The 17,882-nt window shown below is 45.0% G+C and overlaps 1 protein-coding gene across 4 annotated transcripts in view; it reads left to right on the top strand.

The window, feature by feature from the left end:
• The window catches only part of LOC129855533 (low-density lipoprotein receptor-related protein 8-like), a 258,688-nt gene that overhangs the window by 120,977 nt on the left and 119,829 nt on the right, over window positions 1–17,882 (top strand). For all 4 annotated transcript variants that reach the window (XM_055923302.1, XM_055923305.1, XM_055923303.1 and 1 more), the window contains exon 3: window positions 6,598–6,720. In XM_055923302.1, the coding sequence (XP_055779277.1) occupies window positions 6,598–6,720 (123 nt within the window). The remainder of the gene's footprint in view (window positions 1–6,597; window positions 6,721–17,882) is intronic.

Here is a 17,882-nt window from a genome sequence, read left to right as displayed (position 1 = left end):
GTCTACCTCAGCCCTTCAATACAGCTTATCAACACCTATTATCAACCATATATATGTCATAGGGTGCCATAGGGCGCCATTTCGAATGCAGCACTAAACAAAAACAGGGCAATCACACCAAACAAGGTTGAACGTTTCCCCTTCATTGTTATTGTAGTGGTGTAGCTATACATTACATTGTCTCCTTCCCCGTGATGGTGAGAACACGTTTTGAGGGGTAAATGGAGTGTGGAAATTGAATGACTCCGAGGTTCCTGACCTTCACCTGTTTCCTCTGCTCCTCTGTCGCTTCTTCTCAATTCACATCCCTGTGTTGTTACGGCGACGTGGCGGATTCCTTAGAGGTGCGGCGGGGGCTCGGTAAACATCCCAGGTCACCCGAGTCAGTCAGTAATCATGGTGGCCCCTGGAGCGTGTCATTGGGAGAATGCCGGTAGCTCCGAGAGGAGCTTCCTGTCTTCTCTCAGCTGATCAGGGAAAGTGGGTGGGCCTACAGGATAATGAATAGGAATCACAGCGGGAATGGGAAAAATAATACCTGTTCTGGTTGGTCTGAGACAGGGCTGTGTGATGTGCGTGTGTGAGCGCGTACTTGCGTGTGTTACTTGTATGTGGATATATTGTATGTATTCAGCTCATGGACTCACACCCTTTACAGTGAGTTAAAGGTATTCTATATGGATGGCATTCTCATGACATGTCTCAGCTGGCGAAGGAGGTAAACGTATATTTGTGTATTTATTTGTGTCTGCAACTCTGTCCACATTCGAGGGGGATGTGTGTATACATAGTTGTTAGCTTTTTTGGGGTGTTTGTTTGTGGATGTGCACGCGTTTGCCACTTCTGTGTGGCACAGGGGATCTTGATGCATAAGTCATACATCAACAAATCCTTGAGGCAGCTGTGGAGAATGGGCAAGATTACTGTGTGCCACAACACACACACACAACACAGCGCTGGGAGATGAATGAACAAAAATCAACAGCACACGAGTCCCTCGGAATACCACCGCACCACATGGCACTGCCTGTCCAATCACTGGAGACACTAAACTCACACCAATTCAACAACATCTGGCAGTCCTTCAAGCTAACATTTCCTTTTCTTGGGATAATATTAAAAGCATATTGTGGTGGGCTACAATGGTGAAACCCTCACTTAAAGCAGTTTGAAGGTGGGTGGGGGAGGTAATGAGAAATTCCTACTATTCTTTCCATGGATTATTTGCTCTTTTGTCCTTGAGATAAGAAAGGACGAGAGGGAGGGATGGAGAGAGGGTGGGAGAGATTGTGGGTGATTGATAGGTCTGCCGTTGCTCTGTTTCCTTAGTCCCCCTCACCCCATTGGAGTGTTCTCCCACCCCTATACATCCTTAGGCACCCTACTACCCACTCTCCGTACCCCTATATGTCCCTCCAATCATCCCATCTGGGGATCATTGTCCTGTTGAAAAACAAATGGTAGTCCCACTAAGTGCAAACCAGATGGGATGGCGTATCGCTGCAGAATGCTTTGGTAGCCATGCTGGTTAAGTGTGCCTTGAATTCTAAATAAATCACAGACAGTGTCACCAGCAAGCACCATCACACCTCCTCCTCCATGCTTCACGGTGGGAACCACACATGCGGAGATCATCCGTTCACCTACTCTGCATCTCACAAAGACACGGCGGTTGGAAGCAAAGATCTCAAATTTGGACATCAGACCAAATGACAGATTTCCACTGTTCTAATGTCAATTGCTGGTGGTTCGTGGCCCAAGCAAGTATCTTCTTCTTATTTGTGTTGTTTAGTAGTGGTTTCTTTGCAGAAATTCGACCATGAAGTCCTGATTCACGCAGTCTCCTCTGGACAGTTGATGTTGAAATGTGTCCGTTACTTGAACTTGGTGAAGCATTTATTTGGGCTGTAATTTCTGAGGCTGGTAACTCTAATGAACTTATACTCCGCAGCAGAGGTAACTCTGGGTCTTCCTTTCCTGTAGCGGTCCTCATGAGAGCCAGTTATATCATAGCGCTTTATGGTTTTTGCGACTGCACATTTTCAAAGTTCTTGATTTTTTCCCGTATTGACTGACCTTCGTGTCTTAATGTAATGATGGACTGTCGTTTCTCTTTGCTTATTTGAGCTTTTCTTGCCATAATATGGACTTGGCCTTTTACCAAATAGAGCTATCTTCTTTATACCACCCCTACCTTGTCACAACACTACTGATTGGCTCAAATGCATTAAGAAGGAAAGACATTTGACAAATTCACTTTTAACAAGGCACACCTGTCAATTGAAATGCATTCCAGGTGACTACCTCATGAAGTTGGTTGAGAGAATGCCAAGAGTGTGCAAAGCAGTCATCAAGGCAAAGGGTGGCTACTTAAACAAGTCTAAATATATTTTATATTTGAGATTCTTCTAACACTTTTTTGGTTACTACATGATGCCACGTGTTTTTTCATAGTTTTTATGTATTCACTATTATTCTACAATGTAGAAAATAGTACAAATATTGAAAAACCCTTGAATGAGTAGTTATGTCCAAATTTTTTACTGGTACTTCATGTAAGCATCAGTTGTCAGAGCAGCTTACCGATCATTGTACCTGTACACAGCACATCTGTATATAGACCACCCAACTACCTCATCCCCATATTGTTATTTATTTTTGCCCATTTGGTATCACAGTATCTCTACTTGTACATCATCATCTGCACATCTATCACTCCAGTGTTAATGCTAATTGTAATTATTTCGCCACTATAGCCTATTTATTGCCTTACCTCCCTAATCTTACTACATTTGCACACACTGTATATCATTTTTTCCCCATTGTGTTATTGACTGTACATTTGTTTATCCCATTTGTAACTCTGTGTTGTTTTTGTCGCACTGCTTTGCTTTATCTTGGCCAGACCGCAGTTGTAAATGAAAACTTGGCCTACCTGGTTAAATAAAGGTGAAATAAAATATATATATATGTGGACACCACTTCAAATTAGTGGGTTCGGATATTTCAGCCCCACCGTTGCTGACAGGTGTATAAAATTGAGCACACAGCCATGCAATCTCCATAGGAAAACATTGACAGTAGAATGGCATTACTGAGCTCAAGTGACTTAAAACATCTCACCGTCATAGGATGCCACCTTTCCAACAAGTCAGTTAATCAAATATCTGATCTGCTAGAGCTGCCCCGGTCAACTGTAAGTGGTGTCATTGTGAAGAGGAAACGTCTAGGAGCAACAACGGCTCAGCCGCGACGTGGTAGGCCACACAAGCTCACAGAATGGGATGGCTGAGTGCTGAAGCGCGTAGCTCATAAATATCATCCTCAATTGCAACACTCACTACTGAGTTCCAAACTGCCTCTGGAAGCAACGTCGGCAGAAGAACTGTTTGACGGGAGCTTCATGAAATGGGTTTCCTATGCCGAGCAGCCGCGCACAAGCCTAAGATCACCATCCGTAATGCAAAGCGTTGACTGGAGGGGTGTTGAGCTCGCCACCATTGGACTCTGGAGCAGTGGAAACGAGTTCTCTGGAGTGCTTAATCGCGCTTATCCATCTGGCAGTCCGACGGACAAACCTGGGTTTGGCGGATTCCAGTAGAACGCTACCTGCCTGAATGCATAGTGCCAACTGTAAAGTTTGGTGGATTTGGAATAATAGTCTGGGGCTGTTTTTCATGGTTCGGGTTAGGCCCCTTAGTTCCAGTGAAGGGACATTTTAACGCTACAGCAAGCAATGATATTCTAGATGATTCTGTGCTTCCAACTTCGTGGCAACAGTTTGGTGCAGGCCCTTTCTTGTTTCAGCATGAAAATGCCCCCGTGCACAAAGCGAGGTCCATACATAAATGGTTTGTCGAGATCCATGTGGAAGAACTTGACTGGCCAAGACCTCAACCCCATCAATTGAAATTAATTGGAATGCCGGCTGCGAGCCAGGTCGAATCGGCCAACCTCAGTGCCCGACCTCACTAATGCTCAATGTTCTATCTTCTAGTGGTAAGCGTTCCCATAAGAGTGGAGGCTGTTATAACAGCAACGTTGGCACCAACTCCATATTAATGCCCATGATTTTGGAATGAGATTTTCAACGAGTGTCCACATACTTTTGGTCTTGTATGTGTGGAGTGGGAGACTGGCTGGGGAGATGGAAGGGAGTTAGATGAATTCCCAGATAAAATAATAGGAGACTGGGGGGGACTTGTGTTCAGTGACACACTTGCATTATATTGCGGTCACGAACACACGCACACGCCGGGAGGGGATTTGTTGAGTCTACAGGGATGTGTAATTCCATTACACAGGACCTCTGTGGATGTAGCTTCTTCCTCTGCAATCCTCACAGCCATGTACTTTGGAGTTTTCTTTTTAACTGCTTGAAAATTGTATTATAGAATCGGGGTGTTTTTGTTATAGCCATCGGGAAAATACTTCTACTTCATGTCCCATTATAATGGAGACTCTTGTCCTCATCCATTAGAAGATGTTGGTAGGACTTTTAGGTACTTCCCCATTGTGTTGCTCAACTGTACGTAGTTCGGTCCTTGAGCTGTTCTTGTCTATTAGCGTTCATGGGTCATTCCATGAAATTAGTGCCTTTGCGTACCTTTGATATTTTAAGTAGAACTTGTGCACCAATATTGAATTGTAACAGCCTGTTATGTCAAATGAAGTTCCTCTTTAATATAGGACACAAGGAGAATTTGATCATTCAAAATTCAGCATTTTGACATGTCCCTCCGTCAACCCTGTGTCAATTCTAGGAAGATTTTAACCCACTAAAAGTTTCACTATTATTTATTTAATTAATGTGATTAGTGATTCATTTATGTCTGTCCATCATTTTAAGGTCAACCATGTTATGTGAACTGGACTCTCATTTTAATATGGTGAAACGTTTATTTTTTTATTTTTTTATTCTAAAGACGCTCTGAATGTCTAATAAAAGCAGGTGAGCTGGTTCAAGTCTTTTTGGCCATTTTCTGGTGTTTTGTGGTGGAAAACTGAGTTGAGTATAACCATGTTAACCATAGATAGACAGCCTAGAAATGTTTCAACAATTTTTTTTTTTAAATAAGCTTGCATTCAATTGCCACGACAAGCATCCATTCCCCTTTTCACGAGGCGATTTATGGCTGATTTAAGAAGAAACCCTGTTACTGTCAACCCTTTTACTTTATTTGGCACTTACTATAGCCATTTTGTAATTTCACGTCTTGAGATGGTAAAACTAGTTTTTTATGTGCTCATTATGACAGAATGTTAAAATTAAGTGAAATTAAAAAACGTTTTTTTGGGACTAAGTTACACTTCTCAAGAAGCACCAAATTGATGGAACGACCCTATTACGTAATGTTTCATGTTCTATGTGGACCCTAGGACGAGTAGCTGCTGCTTTCGCAAAAGCTAATGGGGATCCCAATAAAATACCAATTACCAAATGTGTTAGGGGGTGTATTAGGAGTTGTTTGTGACTTCTCTGTACTTTCCAGCATGGCAGGCAGTAACCTAGCAGGTAATGACGCGAGTGCTGTCAGGTGTAATAGTCCGAATCCGACACGTTTTGTTTCACTGCACTATCTTCCTGTTGTGTTATGAGTCCCTGGGGGGGGGGGGGGCATCATTCATATGCAGTGATTTGAACCGCCCCAGTCTGGCCACCCAAGGTGGGCTACATCACATAAACAATAGGCTAACAAGCCGCTAGTCTACTCAGCCAGACTGGGCTAGGCCGTAGCAATCATCCCACTCCAATACAGTGATTCTGATTAGTGCTACAGTACAATAACCTACATTAGATGTAGTCAATGTAGTTGACATTTTTAGGCTAACATTTTTAGCCTAACTAGCCTCTCCCCAGCCAGGCAAGGCTAAACCCCTAGCGATCCCCCTCACACTCCACTGCAGTGATTCTGACTAGCCTAGCACACCACTAATTGACATTTTAGGCTCGTGCCGTCCCGTGGGCACAACAGTGTTTAAACCAAGGCATGTAAATGAGGAAGAGAACAGGGCAGTTAGTCCCGGTGTGTGTTGTTCTTCAGGCTAGTGGAGCGAGGCGTTGTTCTCTCTCTCTCTCTCACATGAGGTGAGTGCTTTCTCTTGTTCAGACCTCTCCCGGTCAAGAAGAAGAAGCTTTAGCTCTCCCTGTGACACGCTCAAGCGCTCCAATTTTTCTTTGGGCTGCTCCGTTCTGCTCGGAGAGAGTGACTGGAGAATGGGGTTAGATGGGTTATGAGACTGGTAATCTAACAACAGTCTGCCCTTGCTGCAATCTCTGGGTACTGAGACAAATGGACAGATTTGGGAGGGTATTTGTAAAGTGGGGGTATATGAACTGAAGCTTGCATCTGGACACTTTTTGTGTCGTTTGCTTATTAGGTAGTGGGCCTGATTGTAAACCCGACCTCGAGGTTTTCATCGTTTGTTCAAAGCGAGACTCCATTTCACTTAGCTTGAGTTGTGTATTTGAATACTAATCTGATCTCTCTCTCCTTCCCTCTCCTTCCCTCTCTCTCTCTCTCTATCTCTCTCTCTCTCTCTCTCTCTCTCTCTCTCTCTCTCTCTCTCCTTCCCTATCCCTCTCTCTCTGAGCAGCAAAGAAGACGTGTGCCACCACAGACTTTGCGTGTGAGAACGGCCAGTGTGTTCCCCAGCGGTGGCGCTGTGACGGGGAGCCGGAGTGTGCCGACGGATCAGACGAGGCCGACGCTACGTGCAGTGAGTTCAGACGCTCTCTTTCCCGTACTGTTGTGTACATGTGTATGGAGGAATGGATGCATGGGGATGGATGAATTGGTTGTGAAAAAGGGCCTTCTGGACACCTCCAACACACTCACATGCCCACGCCACACACCACACACATCCTGGCATCCAGAGGAACATTGCCTCCAGCTCAGTGGCAAATGAGGTACGAGGAAGCTGCGGGTTGGAAAACCAAATCAGCCAGCCAGCCAGTGTGTTTTCTCCTCATCTCCGTTCCAGAGCAGTGAGCCTGATCTGCATTGTGGGTACCTCATTTAGCCCTGTCCCGTTTGAACCGTTGTACCACCAATTCCCGCCTCATTTCTAAAAAAAAATGAACGTATTTCCTTCCCTTACCTCTGGAAATCAGATTGACGTTTTCTGTGTTTTTTCACAGAGGTTTTTTTTCACCAAAGACACACAGTCTGCACATGCCCTCCAACCAGCAGAACAGACCCTGTCCACTTCCATCTGTCTGAGTCTCACACACACGGCCAACTGACCCTACTGTACTTCTGTGCCCCCCTGTCACACTCACACAGACCTGAGGTCAGCTCTAAACCCTGTTCCACTACGCTCACATCCTGCTTATTAATTACCCAGGATTCACTGCGGGCTGCACTCCATTTTTTTCATAATTGCCACCAGCATATGACCTGTGTACCGGGGCTGCGTTTGAAAACAAGCACCGAGAGGCATGTTCACATGCCGCTGTTTATTACTTTTTAACGCAGCCGTAATGACTTAGCCCTGGCCATTGATCAAGCCATTCATGGGTATTACTGTACAGAGACGACCGTGAGATTGCAGCCATTTCTTTATAGCCATAACTCACCTGCCATTACTGAGGGGTGGCGGCATTATGCTAAACTCTATGGCATATGGGAGGAGAGTCATAGAGCTGTTATATACTCATATCGGAAAGTATTCAGACCCCTTGACTTTTCCCACATTTTGTTACAGCCTGGTTCTAAAATTTCTTCTCCTCAATCTACACACAATACCCCAAAGTGATGAAGCGAAAACAGGTTTTTAGAAATGTTTGCAAAAGTATTAAAAATAAAAAACAGAAATACGTTATTTGCATAAGTATTCAGACCCTTTGCTATGAGACTCGAAATTGAGCTCAGGTGCATCCTGTTTCCATTGATCATCCTTGAGATGTTTCTACAACTTGTTTGGAGTCCAACTGTGGTAAATTCAATTGATTGGACATGATTTGGATAGGCACACACCTGTCTATATAAGGTCCCACAGTTGACAGGCATATATCTGGGGAAGGGTACCACAAAATGTCTGCAGCATTGAAGGTCCCCAAGAACACAGTGGCCTACATCATTCTTAAATGGAAGAAGTTTGGAACCACCAAGACTTACTAGAGCTGGCCGCCCGGCCAAACTGAACAATCGGGGGAGAAGGGCCTTGGTCAGGGAGGTGACCAAGAAGACGATGGTCACTCTGATAGAGCTCCAGTGTTCCTCTGTGGAGATGGGAGAACCTTTCAGAAGGCCAACCATCTCTGCAGCACTCCACCAATCAGGCCTTTATGGTAGAGTGGCCAGACGGAAGCCACTCCTCAGTAAAAGGCCCGGCAGCACGCTTGGAGTTTGCCAGAAGGCACCTAAAGACTCTCAGACCATGAAAAACAAGATTCTCTGGTCTGATGAAACCAAGATTGAACACTTTGGTCTAAATACCAAGCGTCACATCTGGAGGAAACCAGGCACCATCCCTACGGTGAAGCATGGTGTTGGCAGCATCATGTTGTGGGGATGTTTTTCAGAGGCAGGGACTGGGAGACTAGTCAGGATCGAGGCAAAGATGAACGGAGAAAAGTACAGAGAGATCCTTGATGAAAACCTGCTCTAGAGTGGGGTGAAGGTTCACCTTCCAACAGGACAATGAACCTAAGCACACAGCCAAGACAACGCAGGAGTGGCTTTGGGACAAGTCTTTGAATGTCCTTGAGTGGCCCAGCCGGACTTGAACCCAATCGAACATCTCTGGAGAGATCTGAAGAGAGAATTAGGCTCCCGAGCTGCGCAGCGGTGTAAGGCACTGCATTTCAGTGCAAAAGGTGTCACTGCAGTCCCTGGTTCGAATCCAGGCTGCAACACATCAGGCTGTGATTGGTAGGCCCATAGGGTGGTGCACAATTGGCCCAGCGTTGTCCGGGTTTGGCCGTCATTGTAAATAAGAGTTTGTTCTTAACTGTCTTGCCTAGTTAAATAAAGGTTTAATTTAAATACAAATAATAAACTGGACTCCTCTCCCTATCTCTTCTCATGAAGATGATCCATGAGCCAGTTATTAACCCCCATGTGTACATGCAATGGGCTTTTAGGGGTTACTGTTGCGTCGCGGTATTGTGTGTAGATTGATTAGGGGGTGAAAAACAATTTAATACATTTTTGAATAAAGCTGTAACGTAAAAAAATGTGGGAAAAGCCAAGGGGTCTGAATACTTTCCGAATGCACTGTATACTCACATCAACTGTGTGAGAGACAATCCGGAATGAATGAGCTTCGTCCTTACTGATGCTCTTATATAGTGCTCTCTGCCTGCTGGTTCAAATGGCAAAAAAATGGCATACACAGGCAGATGTCTCTCTCATTGCCAGTTCCTCTCCCCTTGGCTCTGCTCGTTCCTACCGTACTGTATAGTAGGACTTCTGTATGGGCCGCCAACAGAACAGCAGCTGCAAGCAATTTTCAGAAGCAATATGGAGGAAAAAGCGGTGCTGGAAATGGTGTCGAGATCTGACACACTGGAGAAAGGGTGACCTTGGGCTGCTGTTAAGGAGGGCCTGCCGTGTGTGTGTGTGTGTGTGTGTGTGTGTGTGTGTGTGTGTGTGTGTGTGTGTGTGCGTGTGCGTGAGATGGCGGGTTGCAGACTCACCCTGAGTGTGTATTTGATTAGACATCGGTGACTCGGACAGGCTCAGAGATTGTTCTAAGGAGAGATGCCACCAAGAGATTGAGAACACAACACACAGACACTTTGCTAGACAGGTACAACCCTGAGAGAAGGGGCCTGTCTGTGTGACAAACAGAGCACACACTGCACTGCAAGCAATGTGTTTGTGCGTGAATGTGCATGGCTTCGTAGCTCTGGACTCTGCTGAGAGGTTAAATGGGTTTTTGGAGAGGTGAGTGCCATGTGTAGCAGAGTGGAGGTCTCCTGTGGGTGTTTTTTAAAGGAAGCTACAGGTGAGGAACTGCTCAACTCCTACTGTAGAAACATACACACATGCGCACTAGCTGACTCTGCTGAGACTAAGGGAAAGCTGCAGCAATCAAGACTTTGTATCGACCTCAGCTCCCATGTCAAATTAGTGTTGTCTCTAGAACCCCTCTCTAGCAGCATATCCATCCACTGAAAGGCCGTGCTCTGGTCTCCTTCAGCATATCCATCCACTCTTCCCCACTGTGCTAGCTCCATAGTTAACAGGGGTTCTCAGAGCTAGATAAATCAGACTAATAACTCAGAAGATGGCTCCGACAGACATGGCAGCTTAGCTAGCTCCTAAGCAACTTTGCAGTATAATGTTTTGGGGTGTGTCATTTCATTATTATCCCATTTTTATGAATTTATTTTTCATTTAACAAAATTACCCCCTTTTTCTCCCCAATTTCGTAATTTCCAATTGGTAGTTACAGTCTTGTTCCATCGCTGCAACTCCCGTACAGACTCGGGAGAGGCAAAGGTTGAGAACCGTGCGTCCTCCGAAACACAACCCCGCCAAGCCGCACTGCTTCTTGACACACTGCTCACTTAACCCGGAAGTCAGCCGCACCAATGTGTCTGATGAAACACTGTACACCTGGCGACCATGTCAGCGTGCATGCGCCCGGCCCTCCACAGGAGTTGCTAGAGCGCGATGGGACAAGGACATCCTGGCCGGCCAAACCCTCCCCTAACCTGGTCGACGCGGGGCCAATTATGCGTCACCTCATGAGTCTCCTGGTCATGGCCAGCTGCGACACAGCCCGGTATCAAACCGGGGTCTGTAGTAACGCACTGCGATGCAGTGCCATAGACCGCTGCGCCACTCGGGAGGCCCACGCCCAGAATGTTTTTTGTGTTATTACGTACAGCCGGAAATAACTTTTGGATATCAGAGCGGCGGTAACTCACCAGCATTAAGTCCAGGAATACGACTTTCCTGAAATGGATCCTTTGTTTGTACCCCCAAGGCAAATGTACTTATTCCAGAGGCTGCTCCAAGATGCCGCCTGCGGAAAAGAGGTATTCGGAATGGACTTCTAGTCCGACACCATCCACCGCTTCCGAGTATATTACTCGCTAATGTTCAGTCTCCGGACAATAAAGTAGACGAGCTCAGGGTGAGGATCTCCTTCCAGAGAGACATCAGGGACTGTAGCGTACTCTGTTTCACGGAATCATGGCTCTCTTGGGATATACTGTCCCCACCCATACCAGCTGGGTTCTCAGTACATTGTACAGACAGGAATAAAGAACTCTCCGCAAGAAGAAAGGCAGTGGTGTATGTTTCATGACTAACTATTCATGGTGTGATTATGATAACATACAGAAACTCAAGTCCTTTTGTTCACCCGACCAAGAATACCTCACAATCAAATGCCGACCGTTATTGGTTATTGTCACAGCCGTGTATACTCCCCCTCAAGCCGATACCACGACGGCCCTCAAGGAACTACACTGGACTTTATGGAAACAGGAACCACATATCCTGAGGATGCATTTATTGTAGCTGGGGATTTTAACAAAGCAAATTTTAGGAAAGCGCTACTGAAGTTCTATCAACACATTGACTGTAGTGTAGAAAAGCACTCGACCACTGCTACTCCCCCTTTCGAGATGCCTACAAGGCCTTCCCCCGCCCTCCCTTTGGAAAATCAGATCACGACTCCATTTTGCTCCTCCCATCCTATAGGCAGAAACTCAAACAGGAAGTACCCGTGCTAAGGTCTATTCAACGCTGGTGTGACCCATCGGAATCCATGCTTCAAGATTGTTTTGATCACGCGGACTGGATAGCATCTGAGAATAACGTTGATGTATACAAGGACACGGTGACTGAGTTCATCAGGAAATTTATAGGGGATGTTGTTCCCACTGTGACTATTAAAACCTACCCAAACCAGAAACCGTGAATGGACGGCAGCACTCACACAAAACCATCACAATGGCAAGGTGACTGGGAATATGGTTGAATACAAACAATGCAGTTATTCCCTCCGTAAGGCAATCAAACCGGCAGAACATGTCAGTACAGAGACAAAGTGGAGACGCAATTCAACAGCTCAGACACGAGACGTATGTGGCAGGGTCTACAGACAATCATGGATTACAAAGGGAAAACCAGCCATGACGTGGACTCCGACGTCTTGCTCCCGGACCACCGCTGCGGCCCGCTACCAAGGATTGTGGGTTTTCCTTCTCCGTGGCCCCCTATCCCAGTCTGCTGTTCCCACTTGCTTCAAGATGTCCACCATTGTTCCCTTACCCAAGAAAGTAAAGGTAACTGAACTAAATGACTATTGCCCATAGCACTCACCTCTGTCATCATGAAGTGCTATGAGAGGCTATTTAAGGATCATATCAACTTTACCTTACCTGACACCCTAGACCCACTTCAATTTGCTTACTGCCCCAATAGATCCATAGACGATGCAATATCCATCGCACTGCACACTGCCCTATCCCATCTGGACCTGTGTAAGAATGCTGTTCATTGATTATAGCTCAGCCTTCAACACCATAGTACCCTCCAAGCTCATCATTAAGCTTGGTGCCCTGGGTCTGAACCCTAACCTGTGCAACTGGGTCCTGGACTTCCTGACGGGTCAGCCCAGGTGGTCAAGGTAGGAAAAAATACCTCCACTTCGCTGGTTCTCAACACAGGGGCCCCACAAGGGTACGTGCTCAGCCTCCTCCTTTACTCCCTGTTCACCCATGACTGTGTGGCCACGCACACCTCCAACTCAATTATCAAGTTTGCAGAGGACACAACAGTAGTAGGCCTGATTACCAACAATGACGAGACAGCCTACAGTGAGGAGGTGAGGGCTCTGGCGGAGTGATGCCAGGAAAATAACCTCTCCCTCAATGTCAACGAAACGAAGGAGCTGATCGTGGATTTCAGGAAACAGCAGAGGGAGCAAGCCCCTTTTCACATCGACGGGACCACAATGGAGAAGGTGAAAGCTTCAAGTTCCTCGGTGTACACATCACTGACTATCTGAAATGGTCCACCCACACAGACAGTGTGGTGAAGAAGGAGCAACAGCGCCTCTTCAACCTCAATTTGCATATACTCCAGAATGTTATGAAAAGCTTGTACGGAGAAGACAAGGTGAGCGCTACCATCAGTCCTGTGTTATACCAACAGTAAAGCATCCTGAGACCATTCATTTGTGGGGTTGCTTCTCAGCCAAGGGAGTGGGCTCACTCACAATTTTGCCTAAGAACACAGCCATGAATAAAGAATGGTACCAACACATCCTCTGAGAGCAACTTCTCCCAACCATCCAGGAACAGTTTGGTGACGAACAATTTATTTTCCAGCATGATGGAGCACCTTGCCATAAGGCAAAAGTGATAACTAAGTGGCTCGGGGAACAAAACATCGATATTTTGGGTCCATGGCCAGGAAACTCCCCAGACCTTAATCCCATTGAGAACTTGTGGTCAATCCTCAAGAGGCGGGTGGACAAACAAAACCCCACAAATTCTGACAAACTCCAAGCATTGATTATGCAAGAATGGGCTGCCATCAGTCAGGATGTGGCCCAGAAGTTAATTGACAGCATGCCAGGGCGGATTGCAGAGGTCTTGAAAAAGAAGGGTCAACACTGCAAATATTGACTGCATGTAATTGTCAATAAAAGCCTTTGACACTTATGAAATGCTTGTAATTATACTTCAGTATTCCATAGTAAAATATCTAAAGACACTGATGTAGCAAACTTTGTAGAATTTATTATTTGTGTCATTCTCTAACCTTTTGGCCACAACTGTATATACTGTATTGTATTCTATTGTTTTAGCCAATGCCACTCCGACTCGTCCTAATATTTATATATTTCTTAATTCCATTCTTTTACTTTTAGATTGTGTGTGTTGTTGTGAATTGTTAGAGATTACTGCACCGTTGAAGCTAGGAACACAAGCGTTTCGCTACACCCACAATAACATCTGTGAAATATGTGTTTTTGACCAATACAATGTGATTTGATTTGATTTATATTCTCCCAGTTTTCCGGATCCATAGAACCTGACACCCAAAGCAAAGACAGAGCTGAAAAGCATATTGATCTCTTTAGATTTGTTTTTATTCAATATTCTTTACCTCAAAAAATAACCCACATTGTCACTTTAGTTTTTCCCTATTTTGGAAAGATGAAATTCAAAGCATTATCGAAGAGACATTCATATATTCTGTTGCTAGACTGTAATTTGTGTGGGCCAAGGACTAGTGTGATCGACAGCAGAGCAGTGCCCATGGTGTTTAGCATTCAGAGGAAGGTAAATCTCTAAGGCGTTTCATCTGATTACTGGACTTCTCATTAAGACTTGTTATCTCTAATCAAGGTTGAATCACTCGGAGAAATTTTCAAAGGTTTCACACATTGTGTGGTGTGTGTGTTTGTGCGCTTGTGTTTGTATGCATGTGTATGTGCAGGTGCTCATCCCTCCTCAAGCCATCATCCCTCTCCTCCGCTGCTCAAATCTCTCCTCCATCTCCCTTTCCTGATTCACTCTCAGCTTTGTTTAGCTTGCAATTAACATTCCACCTTCACTCCTCTGCTTCCCTCATCCTCCCACCCATCCTTGCCGTCCGTCCGCCATGCGCGCCCTCCCCACTGATTCCCAGTCAGTTTAATAATGCATCTGATTGAATTTATTTCCCAGTGAAGGAATCAATGTGTGGCCCCTGAGGCCTCTGGCATCCGATTAAGTAGGGCCCTCAGACAGTTCGTCAGGAGCGGACCCTAATTACAAATGTGAAAAATAAACTAGCCTGGTGGGTATTTTAAAGAAAACTACTCTTTCAGAGTAAGGGGGTTGATAGGTGGGTGGGCGGCTGGGGGGGGGATGTGTTTGGGGTTAACCCCTTAGGTGTAATACGGGTGAGGGTTGTGAGATTTGCAGGAGAGTTGTAGGAGCTACTGCGGTAGTGGTTGTCTCCTTAGAAATGGACTTGCCTTTGTGTTGATGTTGTGTGTCACGCCCTGACCTTAGTTCTCTTTGTTTTCTTTATTATTTTGGTTAGGTCAGGGTGTGACGAGGGTGGTATGGGTGTTTTTTCTTGTCTAGCGGTTTTTGTATATCTATGGGGTTTTGGTATTGTCTAGGTAATGTAGGTCTATGGTGGCCTAAATTGGTTCCCAATCAGAGACAGCTGTTTATCGTTGTCTCTGATTGGGGATCCTATTTAGGTTGCCATTTCCCATTTAGGTTTTGTGGGTTATTGTCTATATGTAGTTGCATGTCTGCACTCGTTGTTATTAGCGGTCACGGTCGTTTTGTTAGTTTGTTTAGTGTTCTTCATGTTCATTCGTCTTATATTAAAGGTATGTATTCATATCCCGCTGCGCCTTGGTCTCCTCTATACGACGACGAACGTGACATTGTGTTGATTTTTAACAGGGAGTTTAGGGATGGATCTGGTCACTCAGTACATTTATAAAACACAGTTTGCAAGATAAATACAGACGCAATAGTAAAAGTTTAACGTGTACAGCGCCTGTTCGTATTAACCGAACGGTTGTTAAACCTTGTTGTCTTGACTGTCTCAAGTGTCATTTATCCTCCATCTTAATGTTCCCACACTCCCTCTCTTCTACTGCTCTATCTATTTTCTCAACCCCTCAGACATGCGGTCAACTCACGTAGTGACCTCTTAACGTTCTGCAAACCAGAATTGGTCCTTCAAAACAAAGTTTATAGACGGAGAATGTTTTCAGAGTGGGAATTCAAAATGATTCAGCTCTTGTTTGAGGCGACGTGTGTAATCCGTTGTTGTTACAAAGTCATTGAAACCGACACAATAATAAACATATTATCGGGAGTTGTATACCCTGACTGTTCAGCCATTGTTATTTAGCTGTTTAGTCCTTGTCTTGCTGTTTAAACATACTGTAGTCCTTAGCTGGCCTAAACGGTTTAGCTGTACTCTAGCATTGCAGCTCGGCTTTCTCTCTCTCTCTCTCAATTCAGTTCAATTCAAAGGGCTTTATTGGTATGGGAAACATATGTTTACATTGCCAAAGCAAGTGAAATAGATAATAAACAAAAGTGAAACAATCCATTTCTCTCTCATCTCTCTCTCAGTATCAGTTCCACTACTTCCTCTGTAGCACGGTGTCGGTAACCTTGTCAGTTCAATGGAGCCCTGGCAGGGAGACAGTAGACGGGAAAGTATTATAGTGCTGTGCAGGAGTAGTGCTATAGTTAATTATTCTGAATATGAGGGAAGGTTCTAGTCAGATGCTCCGTCCGGACGGCTTCAATTTCATGCTCCAGGCTGCGGAGCTGCAGGGATAATTTCCCATGTGGCCGACTTTCCGCTAGCAGTCAACGGCCTCCTCGTTGGCTCTCTCAGTAAGCCCATAGCTCTCGCCACTAGGGTTGCCCCCAACTCAGTACAGGCATCAGTGCCTCACTTCTGGCTGATTGTGCCAAGGTGCAAGCATCAGCGTAGGCATTTTAATGTGAATACTTTGCCTAAAGAAAGTATTCACACCCCTTGGCTTGTTTCACCTTTTGTTGTGTTACAAAGTAGGATTAATTGTCTTTGTTTTATTCATTGAAAATTAAACACTAATATATTTTGATTCGATAAGTATTTAACCCCCAAGGTCAATACATGTTAGAATCACCTTTGGCAGCGATTACAGAGTCTTTCTTTGTACGTTTTTGAAAGCTTTGCAAACCTGGATTGTACAATATTTGCCCATTGTTCTTTTTAAAATCATTTAAACTTTGTTTGTTTATCATTGCTAGACAGCCATTTTCTAGTCTTGCCATTGATGTTCAAGCTGATTTAAGTCAAAACTGTAACTAGGCAACTCAGGAACATTCAATGTCATCTTGGTACAGTAAGCAACTCCAGTGTATATTTGGCCTTATGTTTTAGGTCATTGTCCTGCTGAAAGGTGGATTTGTCTCCCAGTGTCTGGAAAGCAGACTGATCCCGGCTTTCCTCTAGGACTTTGCCTGTGGTCAGCTCTATTCCTTGTCTTTTTATCTTAAACAACTCCCTTGTCCTTGCCGATGACAAGCATACCCATAACATGATGCAGCCACCACCATGCTTGAAAATACGAAGAGTGGTACTCAGTAATGTGTTGCATTGGATTTCCCCCAAACGTAATGTAATCAAGTCAAATTTTATTAATCACATGCCCCCGAATACAACAGTAACATTCTTACTTACGAGTCCCTAACCAACAATGCAGTTAAAAAGAAAATATGAATAAGAATAAGAAATAAAAGTAACAAGTAATTAAAGAGCAGCAGTAAAATAACAATAGCGAGACTATATACAGGGTGGTACCGGTACAAAGTCAATGTGCGGGGTCACCGGTTAGTTGGGGTAATATGTACATGTAGGTAGAGTTATTAAAGTGACTATACATAGATGATAACAACGAGGGTAGCAGCGGTGTTAGGGGGGGGGTCAATGCCAATAGTCTGGGTGGCCATTTGAATAGATGTTCAGGAGTCATGGCTTGGGGGTAGAAGCTGTTTAGAAGCCTCTTGGACCTAGACTTGGCACTCCGGTACTGCTTGCTGTGAGGTAGCAGAGAGAACAGTCTATGACTAGGGTGGCTGGAGTCTTTGAGAATTTTTAGGGCCTTCCTCTGACACCGCCTGGTATAGAGGTCCTGGATGGCAGGAAGCTTGGCCCCAGTGATGTACTGGGACATATGCAGTACCCTCTGTAGTGCCTTGCAGTCGGAAGCTAAGCAGTTGCAACCAGTCGGGATGCTGTCGATGGTGCAGCTGTATAACATTTTGAGGATCTAAAGACCCATGCCAAATCTTTTCAATCTCCTGAGGGGGAATAGGTTTTGTCGTGCCCTCTTCATGACTGTCTTGATGTGCTTGGACCATGTTTGTGTGTTGGTGATGTGGACACCAAGGA

This window comes from Salvelinus fontinalis, chromosome 5 (genome assembly GCF_029448725.1).
Source record: "Salvelinus fontinalis isolate EN_2023a chromosome 5, ASM2944872v1, whole genome shotgun sequence".
NCBI lineage: Eukaryota > Metazoa > Chordata > Actinopteri > Salmoniformes > Salmonidae > Salvelinus > Salvelinus fontinalis.
This window is presented reverse-complemented; position numbering and strand designations above follow the sequence as displayed.